At 33.9% G+C, this 18,904-nt stretch overlaps 3 protein-coding genes across 4 annotated transcripts; 1 reads left to right on the plus strand and 2 right to left on the minus strand.

Annotated features, from left to right (window-relative positions):
* Nucleotides 1-2,630: 2,630 nt before the first annotated feature.
* LOC114742140 (chloride conductance regulatory protein ICln) lies at nt 2,631-12,512 on the plus strand. Of its 2 annotated transcripts, none has more exons than XM_028930404.1 (7): nt 2,631-3,039; nt 9,173-9,302; nt 9,952-10,066; nt 10,208-10,267; nt 10,383-10,436; nt 10,514-10,599; nt 12,071-12,512. In XM_028930404.1, the coding sequence occupies exons 1-7, from the start codon at nt 2,873-2,875 to the stop codon at nt 12,140-12,142; spliced, it is 684 nt and encodes a 227-aa protein (XP_028786237.1). In that variant the 5' UTR covers nt 2,631-2,872; the 3' UTR covers nt 12,143-12,512. The 2 variants fall into 2 exon arrangements, with proteins under 2 accessions (XP_028786237.1, XP_028786243.1); XM_028930410.1 differs by having other exon boundaries at nt 2,633-3,039; nt 9,173-9,296.
* A 3,709-nt stretch (nt 12,513-16,221) lies between these two features.
* On the minus strand, nt 16,222-17,265 carry LOC114742173 (uncharacterized). The gene is made up of 4 exons (XM_028930456.1): nt 17,013-17,265; nt 16,724-16,928; nt 16,458-16,642; nt 16,222-16,358 (listed from the first exon to the last, which is right to left on the minus strand). Exons 1-4 carry the CDS (start codon nt 17,158-17,160, stop codon nt 16,222-16,224), a joined length of 675 nt encoding a protein of 224 aa, XP_028786289.1. The 5' UTR covers nt 17,161-17,265.
* On the minus strand, nt 17,257-18,387 carry LOC114742182 (uncharacterized). Its single transcript, XM_028930463.1, has one exon. It carries the CDS (start codon nt 18,385-18,387, stop codon nt 17,257-17,259), a length of 1,131 nt encoding a protein of 376 aa, XP_028786296.1.
* Nucleotides 18,388-18,904: the final 517 nt, after the last annotated feature.

Raw genomic sequence — 18,904 nt, forward strand, 5'->3', positions numbered from 1 at the left:
GTTAATTCATAACTCATGCTATTAAAAATCTATCCTAAGAGTACCTTAAGTTTACTCTAAAACTACGTTAAAGCCTTAAAGTTGCTCTAAGGAACCCAAATTAAATATTATTAAATTCTCCTAATTAAGATTTAACGAGTATTAATCTTTTTAGTTTAAATCTACAACGTGCGTGTAAATATCCATGAGTAGGAAATATATGTTAAGGTCATATGTTCCTTAATTTTAGAAAATAAAATAAAACGATTTTCATGTGTAAAATACAACCTTAAATAATTACCATTTACAATAAGTTATATTGTGGGTAAAGGACAAAGAGTTGCAACATATTTCTGTGAACTATCAACCTTAAGAAGAAATAAAATATGTAAAGTTGAAAATATATATATTCATTTGAGAACAATCCCCTATATATAATATACAAAATAATTGATTGTCAAAAGTCACTGTACCTGCAACAGGAAAGCTCTAACTTGTGTGATCTTGGTTGAGGCAACAATCCAACATGACAATATTAAATGAAGGAAGAAAAGGGGAAAAAAAAAAGAGGAAGAGAAAAATTGATAGAAAGAGACGGATGGAGTGTGGCTAATATCACACACATATATGGGATTGATGGAAGCAAAAGCAAGGCTTGTGAACATCATGAAAGGATACAAAAGAAAGCATGGGGAAGAAGGGGCGGCCGTGAGATTGGAAAAGAGTGAGAACACATTAGGTGCATGTGTAGTTTTTTATTCTTTAGGTTAATAAATATACATAAATATTTAAATTACATTTTATTTAATTTATATAATTAAATTTTGAGTTTAATTGTTTTGAGATTTATCCAATCTGATTAGATATACATAATATGTTAATAACTCCATATCTAATATCCATTTTTTTTGAATTTTTTATAATTATTATTTACTCAACATAATATTATTTAATTCATGACTAATTACTAATTAATATACACTCACACGGACGTATCAAAGCATTTATTCTAATAATTGTTTCTTTTTATTAGACCAACATATAAAACTAATATTATAACATACTATCTTTCTCATAAATTATAATATATCCTCCTTGTACCTTAAATTATCATTAAATCTCTAAGTCCTCGAAAATCAGGATGTTATAGAGGGAAGCAGTAGTAATGATCAATTTATCATTTTACCCTTACATATTATTTTTTATTTTTGTTTATATATGACATAAATTAATTTGCATCTTAATTCAAATTACATAATTTGATAAAAATGCAATATTGTTATATTAATATGCTTATTATTGTTTAGTAATTTTTTTTCTAATTACCATAATAATATATTTTAAATAATCAAATTAACAAATTTACTTTGTTCTTTTTTTTCGATAGACAAGAAACACTAGTCAGACAAACTACAACTTCACGTCAAGCAAAAGTGATTCACAAACAAAGTCTGGTGGCATAGAGAAAACCATTAAACCACTCGCCCTTTGCAAAGCCTTCTTAGGGTGTGTTTGGGTTACACCCCAAACTATGGTTTGGGGACCCAAACCATAGTTTGGGGAATAATCTATCCAAACACCCCCTCCAAAAACCAAAACCATGGTTTTGACTCCAAAACCATGGTTTTGGAAAAAGCAAAATTTTTTTGCTTTTGGAGAAAAAAGGAAAAGTGTGAGGGTCTATATGATATGTATCTTGTTATTTTTTTTATAAACATATTTTTTTATAAATATATTTAATCTTATATTTTATAAATATATATACACATTAATTATTTATTAATTATATTATCTTATGTATTATTAATTATGTTGGTAAAAAACATATTATTAACAATTTTATTCATTCAAATTAAAATATATCATAAAATCTATTTTTTCTGTAATTATCATATTAACTTATGTCTTTTTTTTAGTAATTTGTATATATAAAAAGTGCTTCTGATAACAACTATCCAAACACTCTCACTTCTCAGAATCACTTTTTTACAAAATCTATTCTTCACAGAATCTATTTTCTCAAATCTATTCTCCAGAATCACTTTTCCAAACCACGGTTTGGTTTTATCCAAACACACCCTTAGCCAAAATGTCTATAACAGCATTTGACTCCCGTTTGCGCCAGTCCACTTGCACGTCCCATTGCACGTCCCATTCTTGTTCTCTTTTGGCTATGCTTTTTCTTCCGGTTTTAAAACATATTTTAGTTAATAAAATAATATTTTTATAAAAATTAATTAATTCATAATAATATAATTTTTCATTGTAATAATATTTTTTTATTTTAAATTAATTTTTATTACAATATATTTTAATTATAATAATATACCTTTACTTATTTATAATAATGCATTTTTATTTTAAATTATTTTTATCATAATATTTTATTTTTATTTTTATTTTTATGAGAATTAATGAAATATAAAAAAAATAAGAGAGTAAAATTATCTTAGATTTTGGTTCTTCAAAAATTTCAATTTAGAGAGAGCTAAAATAAAAAAAAAAAAAAAACGAGGAAGGGGAAGGGGATTTTTATTTTCTTCCAAAATTTCTAACCAGACTTGGACTTTAATAAAATTTAAAGGAAATTAAGAAAAATCCTTTTGCCCTAGCCACTCTTTAGTTTTCAGTTCCCTCGTCTTCGCAAATGCAAGTCGCCCCCTTCACACGTTGAGTCTGTCGTCCTACTGCTGTTGTCGTTTTCTTCCACTTCAGTCCGTCACTCTTTTTCGTCTTCACCTTCAAGCTTCATTTCGACGGCCTGAACCCTGAATTTGAATTACCGGACCGGAGGGAAGCAAAACCTCTTCAAAATCCTTGAATTCTTGAGGTACCTGTCCATTGCTACCTCCTTAGAAGAAGTTGAGGCGAAGCAAATTCAGAACGCAGAAAGATGGTTTTGGGGCTAAGAAATTTCACTGAGAGGACCGGACATGGCGTCGGCCAACCAGTGCTTGATATCGGCAATGGCGAGGAGCTCATGCGCGTCCAACCAGGGGTTGATATCGTCCTAGCTAATCGTCCTCGCGAGTCCCATGGCACTCTCTATGTTTCTAACAAGTATGCTGTTTTCACCTGTGTATTTATGTCTTTCTTTGTGACTTGCAATTGTTTTGTTAATTTTAGGTGAATGGTTATATCAGTTTGGGCGAAGTGATCTAAACGGAGGTTCGTTTGGATTAATGATTGAAGAATATTAACAAAATATTCGACTTAGTTGAGTTTTGTGAGCGTGAAAGTTAAACGGAAGAATAAGTAGCGGTATGTATGGGCGAGGGCGTTGAGTCTTGAGCTTTTGTTTTACTGTAACCATGTCATTTGATACAATTTTCTGCTTCTTAGGGGTGTTTGGGTAACTCAAAAACATTTCTCAGAGGTATTTTTTCGCAAATCGTGACAAACTCCTCTATATATTTACTTCGTATGCTGTAAAAATACTTTTAAAAGTATGATTTTGTTTCTACCCAAACACCCCCTTGGTGTCTTTGGGCAGAAGTTGAGATAAATAACAAATCTAAAAGAAACACAAAACGGGATGCCACAGCCACTGCATGAATAATCTCCTTTCATGTGGTCTATCTTCATTGGTCTATTCAAGTTGGCTCATGATTGTTTCATGAGACTTGTGGTTAAAATTCAGAATGTGATACATTTACCCTGGCATAATTATGTGTGCATATGTGTGTGCATGGGATAAAACAGAAACTCAAGATATGCAAATATGAATTCTCCGTATTATTTACTATCAAGTTCTGCTGAGAATATAAGCACAAAGGCTATAATCATCAACCAAAAGCAACAGAAGAAATCATCACATTACACAAGATAATGGAAATACATTGAAAACAAAGCACATAAAGCAGAAAGAAATATCAGAGGGAAAAGACAGAGAACAATAAGAGGGAGATTGAGATTCCAAAATGTTGCTTGCCAAATCCTCTGACAATAACCGAATTTATTCCTCTTTCTCCCATATCTTCCATGTGGTCCTGCAGGCTATAGTGCTCCTATGTGGCATCGATGGTGGATCCTTAGCATTTTGGGCTTCCTCCGATTCTACTTGGCTGCAACTTTCTAATCTTCTTTAGGCCCGTTCATGACAATACTCTCCCCATTGAATTGGACCTTGTCCTCAAGGTCGAATTAGGATAATTTGGTTAAAAATTATCTAGATTTTCCCAAGTTGCTTGTGATGAAGAATTTCAATTAACCAAAAGCTGGTTAGTCCAAGTATCTCAATGTTTAACCCTCCTTGTATCCAGAATATTAACTGGCTGCATGACTAGATTCCTATGAACAGAAATAGTAGTCAGTGGAGCAAACTAGGAGTGAGGGTCACTATAACATTTTTTTTTTTTTAAGTATGAAACATGAAGATTGGATGTAAACATGGCAACTTTAGTTTATAAGCAACTAACCCAATATACTGTATCATTTCAAATGGACCCTGATACCACAGAGAGTTTTTGAACCTTGTGTTCTTTCAAGGAGTGCTACCTATGTGGTTGTAACTTAACAAAGACATATTCTCCCTCCTGAAATTCTATATCAATTCCTGTCTGCATAGAGTTTCATTGATCCTGTGCCTTTTTCAAATTTTCTTTTAGTTGAATGAGCAAAGCATCCTTTTTAGCCAATTGATCCCATACTGCCCTAAGACCTCCAAGGACCGATCCGGCCTAACAAGTATTGGAGGTTCTCTCCCAAAGATAATCTTATAGGGTGACATTCCAACGGATGTATGGTAAGAGGAGTTGTAACAAAATTGAGCCCATGGTAAATAGTTAGTCCATGACTGGGTTGATCATGAGCAAAGCACCTCAAATACATCTTTAGGCTTCTATTCAGTGCTTCCAATTGACCATCACTTTGAGGATGGTTTGATGAACTCATACATGACTTTGTGCTTTGCATCTTAAATAATTGCCTCTAGAAATTACTAGTGATACAGGATCTCTATCTGATATCATGGACCTTGGTATACCATGTAAGTTAACAACATTTTGTACAAAAACTTCAGCCACATGTTTAGCGGTGAAATGAGTTTTTAAAGGCATAAAGTGGGCAAATTTAGACAATCTGTCTACCACCACTAAAATAACAATATACCCTTTTGACATAAGTAAACCGGTCACAAAATCCATAGCAATGTCCTCTCACAATTGTGATGGAATAGGTAAAGGTTGCAAAAGCCCATACAGTGACACTTGGATAGATTTAGCTTTTTGACATACCTGGCATTATTGTATGTACCTTTTTATATCAGCTCCTTGCCCTTCCACCAAAACTCAGCAACTACACAAGCATGGGTTCTTGCTATACCGCTATGTCCACCCACTAGAGAGGAATGAAACTCATTCTAAATTGTGTGCATTAACCTAGTATCATCATGAGGAATAACCAAAAATAGTACGCCATTACTGACTCGAAAATTTGATTATGCCAAAGGAGATTCAGTCACCTTTTGCCTTAACTCAAGCAGATTTGTGGATGTATTGATGGTTGTCTATACCGAAGTAAATAAGTCATTGGTATTAAATAACAGAGCCAAATAAGAGCGGGACAAAGCATTAGCTGCAACGTTAGTCTGTCTCGACTTATACTCTATTTCGTAATCATAACCCAACAACTTAGGGAGACAAGCTCCCTACTTCAGTGGTTGAATAGTCTGGTTAGCAAATGTCTCAAGCTTTGCTGATAAATTCGAATAATAAATGGATGGCCCACCAAATAGTGTCTGAATTTAGAAATAGCTTGAGTCAATGCATAAAGTTCATGAACATAGGCTGAATGGTTCTGCATGCAGGGCAGTAATTTCTTGGAAAAATGAGCAATTGGATGGTTGTTCTAACTTAACATAGTACCAGAACCTGAAGCATCCACTTCAATCATATAAAGTTGTGTAAAATCCGAAAGTAAGAGGATTGGAGCAGTCATCAAAGCTTGTTTTAAGCTGTTGAAGGCAGATTTAGATTCTGAAGTCCGTCTAAAAGATTTTTTTTTTTTTTGGCAACAAATCAGTCAGCAGAGCAGCTATATGAGCATAGTGCTTTATAAACTTCTTATTGTAACTAGTCACTCCTAAAAACCCACATAATTGAGAGATTGAGACAGGCATGGACCATTCTTTAATAGCAACTAATTTGTTTGGCTGCATTTCCATATCCCTTGGCGACACCACATGCCCCAAATAATCTATCGAATCATAGCCAAAAGAGCATGTAGTTATCTTAGCATGCAATTGATGTTGTAATAAACAATCTTGAACCAATTTTAAATGATGCAAATGTGTCGCCCAATTTTCACTATAGATGAGAATGTCGTCAAAAAATACAGGAACAAAATGACATAAGAAAGGTTGAAAAATATCATTCGTAAGGGCTTGAAAGGTTGTTGGTGCATTTGTAAGACCAAAAGGCATAACATGCCGTTCATAAAGCCCGTGATGTGTCCTAAAAGCCGTTTTATGTCTATCCTCCGACTTAACCAAAATCTGGTGATAACCAGAATGCAGATCCAATTTAGAAAATAAAGTTGCTCCTCTTAGTTCATCTAATAATTCATCAACTGTTGGAATAAGATAAGAATCCTTTAAGTCATGGCATTTAAAGCCCTCCAAGTATCATCTTTCTTTTGAACTAGCAAAATTGGTGCTGAAAAAGGACTAGTACTGGGCTGAATAATACCTTGGTCTAGTATCTCTTGAACCATCTTTGTTATGGACTTTTGACTAAAGGGATATCGATAAAGCTTAACTTTCACAGAAGTGATTCCATCTTGTAATAGAATGGCATGGTCATGAGACCTTTGTGGAGGAAGTCCTTGAGGAACTTTAAAAACTAGAGTAAATTGCTTCAATAATTTCAATAGATCATCCGGCAACCCCTCAGGAAATGCTATTTTAGTAGGAACTTTCGCAATCATACAAACCAGAGCACATAGCTTCTGAACAGAATTAGTATTTTGGTCATGCCTCATGTGATGGTGCTATAGAGGCTCCACACTATTGGACTGATTGCCAGTTAAAGTGATGAAGGAACTGTTCAAGTAGAATGTGATTGTTGCCATGCTGTAATTCGTGATATGAGGTCCTAGAGTGGCAAGCCAAGAAGAACCTATCACTAAATCTGACTCTACAATAGGTAACACAGGCTTGCAAAGTAATATTGTGACTATGAATATTTATCGTCAAATCTTTCACCATTCCTTCTCGCATATACAGACTATTACCAACCATAGCCTTATCATTTGAGTCATGAAAGGGCAATTTTAGATGAGACACAATACATTGATGGATAAAATTATTTGAACTACTCCCATCCAAAAGGATTTGCACCAAAGTACCTCCAATGGAGCCAGTAAAATGGATGATCGTCCTATTCTTGGAACCATGAAAAGCGTGAAAAGGCGCATGAGGCACATTAGATTCAGATTGGGGCTCAGAAACTGGTTCAGTGGCAGAGTTGAGTCCTTCAAGTAGTTCATTAGACTCGGATTCATGGTCATCAACCTGGAATAATAAAAAACAATGATTTGGGCACTTATGGTTCTAGGAAAATTTCTCGTCACAATTATAACAGAGCCTTTTTTCTTGCCAAAGTTGCATCTCAGCCGCTATTAACTTTTTTATCGACGATATGGTTTTAGATTGGGGTTTGGGTAACAGCCCAGTTAAAGAGGTCGCTGTTGGCGCTTTCACAGTAAGGGAACTAGAGACAATGATGTTGAGGGTTTCCTAAATGACATTGAAACAGAGTTGGACCAACCAGCATTTGGGCCTTTTTGTGAATGTCCACCAGTTGAAACTTTCTCATCAAATAAAATGGGCCGGTGAGGTAGCTCGATGGAAACAAAACGACTCTTAGGCTATCACTTCACTTTTGTGGGGTTGGTTTCAGCCCACTCAAGAAACAGTCTTGCAACGCTTCATCAAACAACCCCTTGACCCTATTAACGGTGGTTGTGAACTCAGTATGGAAGTCCGCTGCCGAGCGTGTTTGCTCCATTTTGAATAACTTGATCTTGGGATTTTCAAAATGAGGGGGACCAAATTGTTTTTCAATAGCCAAAGCCAATCCATGCCAAGTAGGAATTTGATTAGTTTTCTAGAGCATTTGGAACCATGGATCTACTGAGCCGTAAAAATGAATGGAGGCCACCGTAATCTTTTGATCATTTCGAGTATGATAGAATGAAAAATATTGCTTAGTTTGAAATAGCCAACTCAAAGTATCAGTACCATCAAAACAAGATAAATTGATTTTAATTTGTTTATCAAACTATTGTGCAGAGTTCATCGTGCCCAAAGACGTTGAAGATGGTGGGGATGATGTTGAAGAATTTTGTTGAGTCCATTGTTCCTAACTCCTGATTAATGCATCAACTAAGTGCGACAATGTTGCCAAGGAATGTTCGAAGGCTTAGAGCTTCGTAGTAATAGTGGTTAAGGTAGCCTCAACGTTCTCCAACCAATTCAAAACAACATGATCATTTTCATCAAGTCTCTTAATCTTTGTATTGATAGTTTGCGGTTGTGTATTCTTTGCCATTGAAGCAGGGAATGAAAGCACCAAATGGGCAAACCAGAAACTCAAGATATGAAAATTCGAATTCTCTGTATTATTTACTGTCAAGTTTAGTAGTACAAAGAATATAAGCACAGAGGCTATAATCATGAACTAAAAGCTACAGAAGAAATCATCACGTCACATAGGATAACGGAAATACACTGAAAACAAAGCACATGAAGCAAAAAGAAATATTAGAGGGAAAAGACAGAGAACAACCGGAGAGAGAATGAGATTCCAAAATATTGCTTGCCAAATCCTCTAACAATGACTGAATTTATTCCTCTTTCTCCCATATCTTCCATGTGGTCTTGTGGGCTCCAGTGCTTTTGCGTGGCAGCAATGGTGAATCCTCAGCACTTTGGGCTGCCTCCGATTCTACTTGGGCTGCAACTTTCCTATCTTCTTTAGGCCCATTCATGACAGTGCATGTATATTGTACATTACAACATTTTGCTATTTCATTGCATCATCATTTCAATGTTCGATGATGTTATTGATTGTACTTATTCGATACTGTTGATTAGCAACTTTAATAAGGTCAGGTAAAGAAGGTTGGGAGGTGTGTTTTCAATTGCTGACTGTGACACTGTAGTTGTGCTAGTAAGCTGACTTTTGTTTTACAGGAAATTGATATGGTTGAGTGATGTAGACGAGGCTAAAGGCTATGCAGTTGATTTTTTGTCTGTGTCGCTTCATGCGGTATCAAGAGATCCAGAGGCTTATCCAATCCCTTGTATATATACACAGGTACAGGTACCTGTACATGTAATGATTTTGTAACAGCTATGTCTGTGCTATATGGTCTGTATTATGGTTGTGTCACTAAGGGTTGGAAGGCATATGAAGTAACTGTCCTATTCTAGTTTTAGACTTGGAATTGCACGATCCAACTTCACTGCAGATTGTAGAATGCAAGCTCCCAAAGCGGGATAGAATAATGAAACTTGGATTTGAAAACAAGCATATCTATTTGCCAAGCTTATCAACGTGTAGACATTTTACAGCTTGTTGATTTGAATGAGTGTAGAATATAAAGAAACTTGTATTATATGGCTAAACTTCTGATGTTTCAATCTTATTATATGGTTTTTGGCAACAAATGAAAATTCATTATGTTCAAGAGATATTATGAGAAATACAGTTGAAGAAACTGAGAATTAAAGCTTAGTTCATTGAGATCAAATTTTGAAGAATTTCTTAAAATGACGATACCATGACTACAAACTAGAGTTATTGTCATGTGAAATTTCTTGTAGTCTCCATTTTTTCCTTTTCTTTTTCCTCCTGGAATTTAAGTGTTCTTGTATGCTTTTTCCTCCTTATCTGTCTACCTGCAGTAAATTATTAAGTTCTTGTCCTTTGATTTGATCCCTTCTGATTCTGACTGGGGTTCTTCCTGAAGATTGAGACTGAACCAGACGGGGATGAGTCTGACAACTCAGATTCAGAATCCAATGACACCTTGGATTTGTCCAGGATCAGGGAGATGAGGCTTATTCCATCAGATCCAAATCAATGTATGCATAATCCTTCTTCACAACTGTTGCTCTGATTCATAGGAAAGTATGATTTTCATGTTGGCATTTTACATTCTGTTTGCATTGTGGTTTCTTCAACTTAATCAAGCGTTGACAGTGTATCAGTTTGTTGTTTGGCAGTGGATTCTCTTTTTGAAATATTCTGTGAATGTGCAGAGCTTAATCCCGAACCAAATGATGGTGAGTACAATTCTTTCGTAGGAATTAGATTGTGTTTGTTTTACTGCCTATTCTCTCCTTTTTCTGCTTTAGTTATAACTTGCATTTGCTCACTATTTTTGTTTGTTTGTTATAGAGGAAGGAGAAGAGCATGAGTGGATTTTCAGCGCAGATCAAGTGGTAGATGAAGGTATGTGAAAGTCATTTATCTTGTTTCCTTGTGACATGCTTAGGCGTGAAATAAGTTTTTAACAACCTATTTTCCAGGGGACGAAGATTATATCTCTCAAAGTCCAGCCCACGCAATTGGTCAGTCAAATGGTGATCATGACATAGCTCGTACGGTACTCCAGGTAGGTTTTTGTGCCATAGAATTCCTTTATCTACCACTATTTTTGCAGACTGACGTTCTGACCTAGAGCATCAATTCCTTTTGAAAGTGATCTACTAGTGAACACGTTAAAAACCTCGCCTATCCTTTGATGATTCATTGATTCTCTTAAATTCCTTTAAAACCTTGCCGTAGAATAGTATTTATTGACTCCTAAATAAAATAGCGGTCTGCACAAATCTGAAACTTGAATCTGAAATCCTCCCCCCCTTACGAAAATCCTGTGAGTTGTGCTCAACAGTGAGGGTCAATCTCTATGGACTTTTGTTAGTTGAGTTGTGATATCAGGAGGGGCAAGGCTAGGAAAGATGTGAAACTTGGGGAGATCTACTACAGTCATAAATTTCATCGTAGGAAGCTTCGAGGATAGTGAATGGCAGCAGAGATAAGGAGTTTCTGCTGGCCATTAAGGATAAGATAGCGATGATTGCATGTTACATTGCTAGGCAAAGCCATTGAACACGGTGAAGAGTTTCTGCTGGCCATTAAGGATAAGATAGCGATGATTGTATGTTACATTGCTAGGCAAAGCCATTGGACACGGTGAAGGAATTCGATCCTATTTTTTCAAAAAAAAAAAAAGGGTTGTGTAAAATCTAAGTGGAGTCGAGTTGGAAGCCATCTAGGATGACTCAATGTTGACTCACTATGAGTTATGTATGATAAGGATAAAATTATAACATCTAGGATGACTCAATGTTGACTCATTATGAGTTATGTATGATAAGGATAAAATTAGAAGAAAAATTGAAAGATTAAGGATTGAGTTTCAGATGAGTTAAAAAGTTCAAGGATTAATTTTTTTGTTTTGCAGTAAAATAATTATTATATAGGTTAAATGAGCTAAGTCACCAAACCTATTGGCTGGTTTGATCAACCAATGGGTTGAATGAGTTGGGTTGATGTGATTGTATTCAAGACTTGTTCAAGTGAAGGCTCAATTCAACCGTCTGAACTAATGGGTTAAAGAGGCTGATCCAATGAGGTCAACCCGTTTTAACTTTTGATTCCTCTAGTTAGGAAAACCGAATTCTTTGTTATGTAGAGAAATTCTGTCAGCTTTCAATCCCCGTGTTTCCATTATTTAGGCTAGATGAAGATACTGTCCATTTATCATGGATTTATTTATTTATTTTTTTTGAAATTATTTTGATTGATTTATTCTTGTGATTGAATTCATGACCGGAATCTAGTTTGTTTGAATTTGGCATTTGCTATGCATATATGATCATCTCTTTGTTGATAAAACAAAATAGCGTTGTGTGATCTATGTAGCTGATTTCACTTAATGGGATAAGGCTTGTAATGTTGATATAATTATCTCTTTGTTGATGGCGTAGCTTTTTCTTTAGCAGCTTGAATGCGCTTTTATTTCACATATCCTCCCTTTTATAAAGGTTACGACATTAAATTTTCAACTCAATTTATTGTAGCTTCGAATTGATGATGAAGTCTTTGAGGATGCAGAGGAGATGGAGCATGATAGAAACAACACCCATAATTGAATCTCTGTGATTTCCTCCAAATAGCATCTTCCAGTCGTCTTAAGGCCATATCAGTTGTCCTTTGGTTAGTTGGATCCCATATGATGTAAACTTTTGTCCAAGGTGTACTTGATAGCAGAATGGTTAGAATAACTTGTGATACATGATCTAAGTTTTGTGGTCTTGCTAGAGTCATAACTGATGATTCCTTTAGGTGGTGTGTCCTCAAGGCAAGGTTCATTAATGGTTCTGGGTGGTGTTTACTTCTTGTCTTTTAGCCATCATGATGTTGTAGTGTCCTGCGAATTGTGGTGAGTAATCTTCTTTGTAATGCGTTGGTAGGCCATGCAATTTCTTTATACAAGATTGGTTAGAATGACTATAATTTAGATCCCAGTTGTTCACGTTGGGGTTCTTTTAATGAAATAAGAAAATATAACTGAAATGTCATTTTAAAATTTACTGGATATATATATTGAGGGAGAAGGAATAAAAATGCTTTTTAAATTTAATTTCAAAGCTTGATATAGCTTTAATATAGGCTTTGTATGATTCTATTTTTAATTTTTTTTTTAGAATAGTTTTATGGAATTGTTTCTGAGAACAAGTTTTGAGAAGAAATTTTTTTAAAAAAATCTGTTTGAACGATTGTTCTAAAAATTCTTGAGGAAAAACATAAAATTTTGTTTAAAATAATTGTTTTTAAAATTAATTTTTGAGTGGAAGGTTGGGTTTTTTTTACCACCGTGTGGTAGTTTAAGCTTCAGTTTGAGAGTTGGGAGCTCAAGTAGTTTTAAAAAGGTGTTTAGGTAACCTTAAAAATATTTTTAAAAAGCATTTTTTTAAAAAATCGGGATGAGTTTCTTTATATATTTATTTTGTATATTGTAAAAATATTTTTAAAATTGTGATTTTATTTTTAGTCAGACACTGTTCTCCATTTAACATCCAATTTCATAGAACACATAAAAGTGGCTCCTTTTTTAAATTTTTCGAATCAGATTATTATTTTTCATTGGGAAAAATATTTAACTGGAAATTAATTATTAAACAATCTTTTTTTAAAATTTTTTGTTTTAACATACAAAAAAAATTTTAGAAATGGGAAATTAAACAATACCATGGTTTTTTCTTACTTTTCTTTGGTGGGATTATCTTGGTACAACTATAGGAATCGTGTAAGATGTTGTTGTTGTTGTTATTATTATTATTATGGAAAACAAATGTAACTTTATTATTATATGGTAATATAATTTTTCCCATCTTTGGCAAGATTATCCATCTTTTCTACGGTATTACTCATGCATAACCTTTGGTAAGGTTGGCATTTAAGCAGGGATGAATTGGATGTCTTAATTTTTTTTTTCCCAACTAAAATACAATAATAACAATAACATCTTATCCTATGAGATGGGATCGATTATATAGATTGCACTTTGTCATTAGGTTATGTGAAAAACCAGATCTTTGGATAAATTGTTAGCTGAAAGATCTCATTCAATAACTAAATTAAATAGTTTTCTTTATCCTTCTTTACCCCTTTTCACAAGATTCCATATTGTTTGATTAATCTTCTTCACGAGCACATTTAATAATCTTCTTGGAATGTGTTCAAACCATTTCAAATGATTTCTATGATTTCTCTTCAATAAATGTCATTCCAACTTTTCTACTTTTATGTTCATTATGAATTTTTTTCTTATATGACCACCAATCTACCTCTGCATTATCATCTTGGTTGCCCCCCACTTACTTGTGTTGTCCCTTTAAAGTTCAATGTTCACTACCATATACTCTAGCTAGTCTTGTAGCAATGAGATAAAACTTTCTTTTTACCTTATTAGGTGTTTTCTAATAACAAATTCAGTGGTTTTCTTACATTTAAACCATCCAACTTGAAATCTGTGATTAATATCATTATGAATCTTTTTTTTTTTCCTTTTATATGATCATATATCTACATCTGCATTCTCATCTCGACTACTATTGTTTTTGCTCATGTTGTCTCTTTAAAATGCAACATTCATTACCATATAACATAGGATAACGGAAAATTTCAGTTCAGGAAGATGGTAGGACCTTATTTAAAAATTTTAAACCTTGAGAGACTGAAATGAGAATGAGTCCGCGTTAGGCGCCCATCAATGCTCATCCTTTAAACGGGGGCTGTTGAGCCACCTTTTTTATTTTTTTAATATTTGTGTTGCACGCATTTCAACTGTCAAAATTTACCCCTCCCCTCACGTGATGCTGCTTTCATTTTCCCATCCCTCTTTTTCTCGTCAGCTGTTAAGCCACTTGCTATTTTATATAATTTTATAGTTTGAAACAGGGTAAAGGTAAAATTTTATACTTCATCTTATTTCTTATTTCTTATGTATAATTTTATCCCTAATTTTTTGTGGTCTAATTTTATCCATATTTTTTACGCAATTTTATTCCTGATCTTTTTAGTAGTGTAATTACATAAAAAAATCATAAATAAATTATACCACTAAAAATATCACGAATAAAATTGTACTTGAGAAATCATATTAAAGGTAAAAGCATACCTTTGCTCCTAAAAGAATTGAACGTTAAAATCATATTAAGGGTAAAAGTATACCTTTCGTCCTAAAAGAATTGAACGTTAAGTTATTTTAAAAACAAGATCATATAATATGTAAACTACAAACTAGGCCTCCTACAATATTTCACGAAAAATCTCAACATGGTTTGATTGCTGCCCATAATTCCTTATAAACGTATAAATTGTGTAGTTGGATCATGCGAAATAATTTTAGGTGAAAGCAAAGTATTTATGTCTGACTTCGCAGAATTTACTTTGTTGGAATACTATATGAAATCAAAGTATTCATGTATGACTTTGTTGAAATAAATTTATAGCTCCCTTATTCTGATGGTAAAAGACCCTTTTTTTTTTTCATATAAGTATAATGATTCTTTTGTTGTAAACAATCCTATTCAACACACTATTAAGTACTAAATGTGGGCATTTCTATCAACAAAAATTTGAACTATATTTCATCATGTTGTGAGTGACTAACTCCTTCCATATGACCTAACCCAATTGGGAGACTATTTTTAGTGTATGAACCTGATAGGACTATTCAATCATGTGAAAGTAAAACAAGGTTCTTTTTTTTTTTTTTGACAGAAAAAAGCTCTTTTTATAATATTAAAAATTAAGATTTTGATGAGATCAAATTTAGGGAGTGTTTGGTTTCTTCTGAAAGCATTTTTAAAATGTACTTTCACGCAAGTCGATATAAAACTCTTTTTACATACTTATTTTGCAAACGTAAAATAACTTTTAAAATTATGATTTGGTTTCTATTTAAGCACCCTTTAAACTAAAATGTTAATAGTTTGGGGAGTTTTGCATCTTATAACTTAACATTTTTTTAATCTATATTAGATGTTACCTGATCCTTATTAGCATTTTTTTTTTATTTTTATACAATACATTTGAATTTTTAATTTTACTTAAAAAATTTGATTGATCCAATTACAATTAGTTAATATGTTTGTAAGAATTATGGGCAATTAATATAATTTATATGATAATTTTTTCAATAAATAACTGCAGTGTTTTTTCTGTTGACCAAGGTAGAGTTTAAAAAACATTTAAAATTAAAAAAAAATTAGTCGTCTATGATCTAACAGGTTGACAAGAGAAAAGGAGGAAATGAGGAATAGGAAAAAAGAAGCAGCACCATGTGAGGGGTGCGGTAAATTCGATGAGCACTTAATACGGACTCAGTTAGAAGCTTTTTCACTAACATGTCACGAACAATAAAAAAAATTTACCCCAATGCTACAAGATGAAAAATACTACCTCCTCCCGTTTTTTATCAAGAAACAAAAAACCGGACCGGGAGCTAAACCGGTCGAGGCAGTGGGTCAAGGGTCACTAGTAGAACCGGAGGTCAGACCGGGGTCGGACCGGTCATATTAAAATAATATAATTTAATTCACAATATTAAAATAGAACTGAATTCATAAATAATAATCACTCAAAAAAAAGATAGAAAGTTACAAAAGTAGTTTAAAGGTTTAATTGTACCAAGCAAATATTAATAAAATTCACATCTTCATCACTATACAAAATCAAAATCATCATCAAGATCATTGGTAGGAGCATGGACTAAGATATCATCAGTTGGGCGAGGAAAAGTAGGAGTAACAGTATCATCGTGCAAAGGTGGAGGATCAGCAATGTCCATATTTTCATCACCTATATAAGACAATAATCAATATTAATGATTATGCAAATAGTTATATATTCATCTAAGAATACTAATAGAATCTTAATTATATATATATATATATATACCTTCATTATCCCTCTCAAAAGTTGTTGAATTTGCAGTGCCTTCATTGTTAAGAACACTTTCAATTGTAGCCACATCTCTATCATCAAACTCAGGGGTGGGATCTTCTTCAGTCACCCAAAAGTCCACCATGTCAATATTTTCAAAGTCAATTGGATCATAATTTTTCTTCTTCTTCAATGTATTCCTTCAATGACAAATAAAAATTCAATTAATTATAAATCAATTAAAATAGAAGATTAAAAGCATTTAGTATTTCTAAGAGTACCTATGCTTCAATCGCAGATTATAGTTTGTGAAAACCAAATCATTCAGCCTGCTATGTTCCAATCTGTTTCTTCTTTTTGTATGAATTCTCTCAAACAAGCTCCAATTCCTCTCACAACCAGAAGAAGCAGAAGTTTGACTAAGAATACGCATTGCAATGCGCTGTAATTCTGGAACTGAACAACCATAATATGTCCACCACTCATCTGTATAATAAAATACATTTAGCATACAATATTATAAAGAACTAGTGAATAACTATGAAAATACTATAAAGTATTAACACTTACAAGGGTCTAATTTTTGTGCAGCTTTTTGACATGAGGGTCTACTGAAAGATTCTTTGCCTTCACGGTAAGTGGTTGCTTGTTTCATCACCAGAAAGCCATCAACATCTTCATCTGAATAAGACTCCACCACATCAATCAAAGCCATCATTAATTTTGACTTGCTAGGACAGTCTGGACCATATGTGATTGCAGGGTTTAACAAGTATGATGCTGCATGAAGATTGGTTTTCAAATGCTTGTCCCATCAAGCTTGGATAATTCTTGTATAAGGCTTATACATCTCCTTGTTCTTCTTAAACATCTCCTTAATTGCCATTTTTGCTCTTCGCATGCCTTCATAAACATAAGGCAATGAAGGTTTTTCATTTGAATCTACAATTCGCAATAATTTTATCAAAGGAGATACAATCTTTACAACTTCATTACAGTCATTCCAAAACCGGTTATCTAATATGATTGCACTAAAAATTTTTCTTGCTTCGGTCTTGGATAATTTGTGGTCCACAAAATGCTTATCAACAACCAAAGCTTGCAAGTCATTTTTGTGCATATATATGCTATGCAATGTAATAAATGTAGTAGCAAATCTTGTGGCACCAGGACGCACAATTTCTTTCCAGCTCGGTCTTTTTCTCAGCCAGGATAAGAAAACCATATGATTGTATGCAAAGATGGTTATTCTTGATGCCTTTGATGCAAGGTCCGACACATGAGGCATGCTGGAAAAGTCTTTCAATACAAGATTCAAACAATGAGCAGCACAAGGAGACCAATAAATGCTTTTATGCTTTTCCTTAATCAGTTTGCCACATGCTACATAGTTGGCTGCATTGTCAGTCACTACATGAACGATATCCTTAGGACCAATCCACTCAATGACTTCACATAATAGTGTAAATAAAGTTTTAGCATCTTTGACTAGATCTGATGCATCAATAGATTTCACAAATACCATACCGTGTGTAGAATACACTAAGAAATTTATCAAAGTGCGTTGTCTAACATCGGTCCATCCATCAGCCATGAGTGTGCAGCCATTGTTTTTCCATTTAGCTCGATAACAATCAATCAGCAACTGACATTCTTTTTTCCAATCACCCAATAAATTGGTTTTGAAATCATAAGCACTAGGGGCTTTAAACCCAGGCCCAATTGAAGCAATTCCATCCACAGCTTTTTGAAATAAAGGGCAATCAAATGCTTTAAACGGAATACAGTTCACAATAGCCCATTCAACAATCAACATTTTCACATTATGTTTTGCTTCTTTAGTTGCTAATGCACTTTTAATACCTGGTTGGGAATCAGGGGTTGTCCTAGGAGCAAAATAATTGTCCATACTCCCACTAGCTTTCCTCTTCTTTGAAGTACTCATGATAATTTGTGGATCAACATGGGTTTCTTCAACATCCTCTTCTAAGTTTTCAACAGTTTTTTTTTTGAAGATTCTTTCAAAGATTCTGACATTCTATGGCGTACATCATGTGGAACTTTCTTACAAGAAGCTATTTGACCAGTGATACCAGCAAGATGTTGCTTCATCCTATTTATCCCACCTCCTCTATAACTATTAGCACAGAAAAGACAAGTATATATATTCTGTGTCCCCTCTTTTTTGTATGCAATATGTGCCCATGCAGGATCAGTTTTGGTACGTAATGAAGAAGGGGGTGTAGGAGTGGAAGTTTCAGTATTAGGAGTGGAAGATCCCGTATTAGGAGTCACATTGTCACTTCTTGAACTTGGATTACTTGAAATATCCATCACTGTTACTAAATCTTTTTTGTATGCAATATGTGCCCATGCAGGATCAGTTTTGGTACGTAATGAAGAAGGGGGTGTAGGAGTGGAAGTTTCAATATTAGGAGTGGAAGATCCCGTATTAGGAGTCA

This window comes from Neltuma alba, unplaced genomic scaffold, assembly GCF_004799145.2.
Source record: "Neltuma alba isolate B1F8T4 unplaced genomic scaffold, ASM479914v2 tig00000619_pilon, whole genome shotgun sequence".
Taxonomy (NCBI): Eukaryota; Viridiplantae; Streptophyta; class Magnoliopsida; order Fabales; family Fabaceae; genus Neltuma; species Neltuma alba.